Genomic DNA, 4477 nt, shown 5'->3' with positions numbered 1-4477 from the left:
TACTTAAAGAAAATTAAAGATATTTAAAAATTGGAAAAAAAAACTAGATGATATCAATAATCACACTTATGCTTAAGAATATATAAAGATAAATAAAGATATTTGAATATACGAATAACACTGATGTTGAAGAATACTTAAAAAAAATTAAAGATATTTGAAAATTGGAAAAAACTGAATGACATCAATAATCACACTTATGCTTAATAATATATAAAGATAAATAAAGATATTTGGATACACGAAAAATACTGAATTACATCAATAGTAACAAGAAAAAAAACAATGACATCAAAAATCAGACTTCTACATAAGAATACTTAAATAAAATTAAAGATATTTAAAAATAAGAAAGAAAATTATGAAAGTTATTTAATTAACTAGACAACTTTAATTTCAATTTATTTCAGTAACATTTTTATGAATAATACAACAAAACAATATCGAATTTCACTTGGAAATCAAGTAATTGTATTGGTAATTACTATTAAATTTTTATGTCCGATAAAGTGAAGTCAAGTTCTATTGAATATTGGAGTTATTACTATAAATATTTTATTTATCAATTAGTCCATTATCCACCAATTTTATTAATACAATCATTTTAATATTTAATTTTTATTAATAAAAGTTGTAGTAAAAGTTTTTGTCGAATCCATTTGCCGCAATGATTGCTCTGTTTTTTGTGCTACTCGATTATTACAAGGTGATGATGATAAAAAAAACATACATAGCAATAATTTTATTAGTGGAAAAACACTCAAATATCATTGACTAAAGTAAAATTAGATACATTGTAACAAAAGGTGAAAATTATAATTGTTTCTCTCGTGAAATATTAATAAAGCATTAGTTTTTTTTTGTTAAATGCTTGTTTGTATAGAATTTATTTGAAATCAATACAAAAAATTGGGAAAATGATAATATATGTTTTTTTATTAATAAACTTACGACAATCAATAAATACAATTGATTTCAGTCGTGCTATGAAACTTTACTACTAAATTTAGATAAATATATTAATTAAACATTTCGAAAAATCACATAATGGTATTAAATTATAAGAAACAGATTGAATTAATAATAAAAATTTAATTAAGTGTATGAATGAAGTGTGAATCAAATATTAATTTAATATTAATAGTAAATAGAAATTAATGTTTGTATTTAACTGTACAAAATCAAATAAACACATTAAAAGTGGATTACATTGATCATTAATAATTAAACTAATTATGTTATATATTAATTCCTAATTAATGTCAAATTGATTTCATATTAATGACAGTTAAAGTAGGAATTCCGAAATAGAATACTGTAATTTTAGATTCAATCTATAATATATTATAATTGAATTTGCATTAATTAAGGTTTGATTTAAGTAATAATTAATGATATTGTAATTAATATCATGTCTTGATAATGCAGTCTAAATTAGCGTTCCTCACTTTGACATAAGGTGACAGCTGTCATTTCGCGTTATCCAATGACAGCTGTCATTTTGCGACCCAACTTTTTTGACTCACCAGTCAACATATTTGTTTATAGTTGTTATTAGAGTTTTTTTACCAATTCCTCGCAGACACAAAGTGACAGCTGTCATTAAGCCAAGCTGTCACTAAGGTTAAGATACGCTGATTTCCAAATAATCAATATCAGAAAATTCTTCATATTTATTACGTTTTTACTCAATAAAATAAACAAACAAAAATTCGATTTAAACTAAAAATTCGGATTCCACGTTGACACAAGATGACAGCTGTCACTGAGTCAACTCAAAATTAGGTCGCGCTTCATAGGTTAAGAAACGCTGGTTTCTAAATATCATTTAGAAACCCGGTAGATGGACACTTTTCGAGGAAGGACAGAACCAAAGAACTGTCCTTCCTAAAGAAGGACGATTGGTCACCTTATAAATGATCAATATAAGTAAATTGTTCGTATTTATTACGTTTTTCTATTACACTCAATAAATAGATTTAAACTAGAAATTCTGATGCTGAAGCAGTAAAAGCTACGAAAATTTTACAAAAAAAAGAAAACAAATTTTTTTAAAACAATCGAATAAATAAATAAATTGATGTTTTCAGAATCCACAAGGGATTGGACGTACTTGGACATCGTTTAGTACTTTTTGCGGAAAATATTAAATGCACCGCGTAATGCAATTTCATAAAAAAATGTAAATACTAGTATTTTTTTTACCCAACGAACGCAAAAGCAAAAAATTAAATTTAAAAAAAAATATTTATATGAAAAAGCGGAAGCGAAATCCAACCACATATCCGCCCTCAGGGCTTTTAGTCCCCTGCATTTTTTTTTTATATTCCGCTCGAAAAATAATAACGCGTATAAATTTTAAACTATTCCATATTATAAAATAAATTCTCACATTACGTGGCGGACTCTACCATTTATGCACTTTTTTTTTTGTGAAAATTTATTTTGATAGCTTCATTATTATTTATATTGTCCGTTTTTTTAACAATACAACTTCAAAGGACTATAATAAATAAATGCTTTTTTAGTGCGATTTTTCAAGTTGAAATTGGTTTGGTTGTTACGTAATAATTTATTATGTTTTTTTGCCAATTTTTTCTTGAAATTCATAAAAACGCAATTAATTACTAATAATTAGTTAAATCTAATCATTTACTATTTAATAATTGCATGAAATTTATAAATTTTAAACTGTTTTTTATTATAAGCAAAAATATTAAGAAACGTCTAAAAATGTATTTATATTTTCATGGTTTTAATATTATTTATATTATCCATTTTTTCAAGCTTTTCGTGAAATATCAATAAACAATGATTAGTTTAAATTTGTTTCTAACATACTCTCAACGGTGTCTAATTTGGTGTCATTTATCGTAATTATTATAGCTAAATATTTTTTCATAAATGATGAATTTTTCAAAGAAATCTTAAATAGTTTAAATTTATTTTTTGCTGTTGGTGACAATGTAACTGTTGGTATCAGTGGGTAATTTTCATATTCACGTTTATGTTTGCAATGATATATAAACAAAAATAGTATTCAGTATTAGTTGAGCTTTTGTGTTGAAAGGTTATTGGAGAATTCTAGAAAATATCCAAAAATGTCTTCACCATCAATTAAACTGAGTTCATACCGTGACCAACTTTTTAAGGTAAATATAATTGTGTATATTTTGAATGCATGCGTTTATTTTTAACTATTCCAGGGTAGTAGAGGTGACCAGGATAAACTCTTGAGATTAACCACTACTCTCTATGTAGGAAATTTGTCTTTCTTTACAACAGAAGAACAAATATACGAACTATTTAGTAGATGTGGAGATGTTAAGAGAATTATCATGGGATTAGATAAATACAAGAAGACACCTTGTGGATTTTGTTTTGTGGAATATTATAATAGAGAAGATGCTGGAAACGCTTTAAGGTAAGTGTTAATTGTAGTGTGCTTCAATTAGTGACTAAAAATATATTGTTTTTGTAGATATGTTAATGGAACTATTTTGGATAACAGAGTAGTGAGAACTGATTGGGATGCAGGATTCATTGAAGGTAGACAGTATGGCAGAGGTAAAACTGGTGGACAAGTTCGTGATGAATATAGAACAGATTATGATTCAGGCAGGGGAGGTTATGGGAAAATTGTGGCTCAGAAATTTTGAAATTAAAACAACATTTATTTGAAAACAATTCCATTTGAGTGGAACAATATTTTACTGTATATAATAAAGTCTAGAATAATAATTTTGCACAGAAATTGATTATTTTGTTTCTTACCTAATGCATGTATGTATTTTTTTTAAGAAGGCAAGGTAAATGTTATGAAATAGTTGCACTTTAGGTATTCAACTTTCAAAAGTACGGGACTCAGTTTTGATTATATCAACAGATCCTGCACACATCTCAGATGCATTTGATCAAGAACACTATCCAAGATATAGTTGTTGCTTTTCCAGGGATAGATGAGGCTATGATTTATGCAGAATTTATGAAATTAGTCACACGCTGGGACTTTTGTCATTCCCGCAAGTTGTCAAGAAAGGTCTGAGGAAGCTGCTGAAGCTTAAATTGCAATTCCTGAATCTGTACGAGACGGAACGATTAGTCCAGAAAGCATAACATTATTGTTAATAAGTTGTTGTTTTATAGGGACGGCCTAATGTGTTCGGTCAGGTATACAATACAAGAAAACGAGGTGAGTGGAGCTGATAACGTTTTCTGAGAACCTAGTGAAACTGTATAAAGGCGAGGGCCAATAAACAAGTTTACATATTATTTTTTTCTCGGAAATTTTATATTATTCAACTTTCTAAAACTTATTGAGTACATAAAGCGATGAAGTGTTTTATTGGTTATTGTTTACGTGTTATTGTTTTGTATTTTCTTTTTATTTTGTATCTATTAATTTAAGCTAAAATACGTAATTAGTTTGTATTCTTTAAATTAACGTAGATAACATCAATAAGGTCGTAGGATGACA

At 26.8% G+C, this 4477-nt stretch overlaps 1 protein-coding gene across 1 annotated transcript; it reads left to right on the top strand.

Moving 5' to 3' along the window:
* Nucleotides 1-3101: 3101 nt before the first annotated feature.
* LOC108565708 (nuclear cap-binding protein subunit 2-like) lies at nt 3102-3659 on the top strand. The gene is made up of 3 exons (XM_017925294.1): nt 3102-3152; nt 3207-3424; nt 3482-3659. The coding sequence occupies exons 1-3, from the start codon at nt 3102-3104 to the stop codon at nt 3657-3659; spliced, it is 447 nt and encodes a 148-aa protein (XP_017780783.1).
* The last annotated feature ends 818 nt before the right edge of the window (nt 3660-4477 follow it).

Source organism: Nicrophorus vespilloides, unplaced genomic scaffold, assembly GCF_001412225.1.
Source record: "Nicrophorus vespilloides isolate i.1.1-1 unplaced genomic scaffold, Nicve_v1.0, whole genome shotgun sequence".
NCBI classification, from domain to species: domain Eukaryota; kingdom Metazoa; phylum Arthropoda; class Insecta; order Coleoptera; family Silphidae; genus Nicrophorus; species Nicrophorus vespilloides.
Note: the sequence above shows the minus strand (reverse complement) of the source record. Positions and strands in the feature narration are given on the sequence as shown.

What these genes read in the sequence shown, in the direction of transcription:
- LOC108565708 (XM_017925294.1), top strand. Translation starts at nt 3,102, where the DNA reads ATGTCTTCACCATCAATTAAACTGAGTTCATACCGTGACCAACTTTTT. An exon ending in ACCGTGACCAACTTTTTAAG is followed by an intron (nt 3,153 to 3,206) that starts GTAAATATAATT and finishes TAACTATTCCAG; the next exon opens with GGTAGTAGAGGTGACCAGGA. An exon ending in GATGCTGGAAACGCTTTAAG is followed by an intron (nt 3,425 to 3,481) that starts GTAAGTGTTAAT and finishes TTGTTTTTGTAG; the next exon opens with ATATGTTAATGGAACTATTT.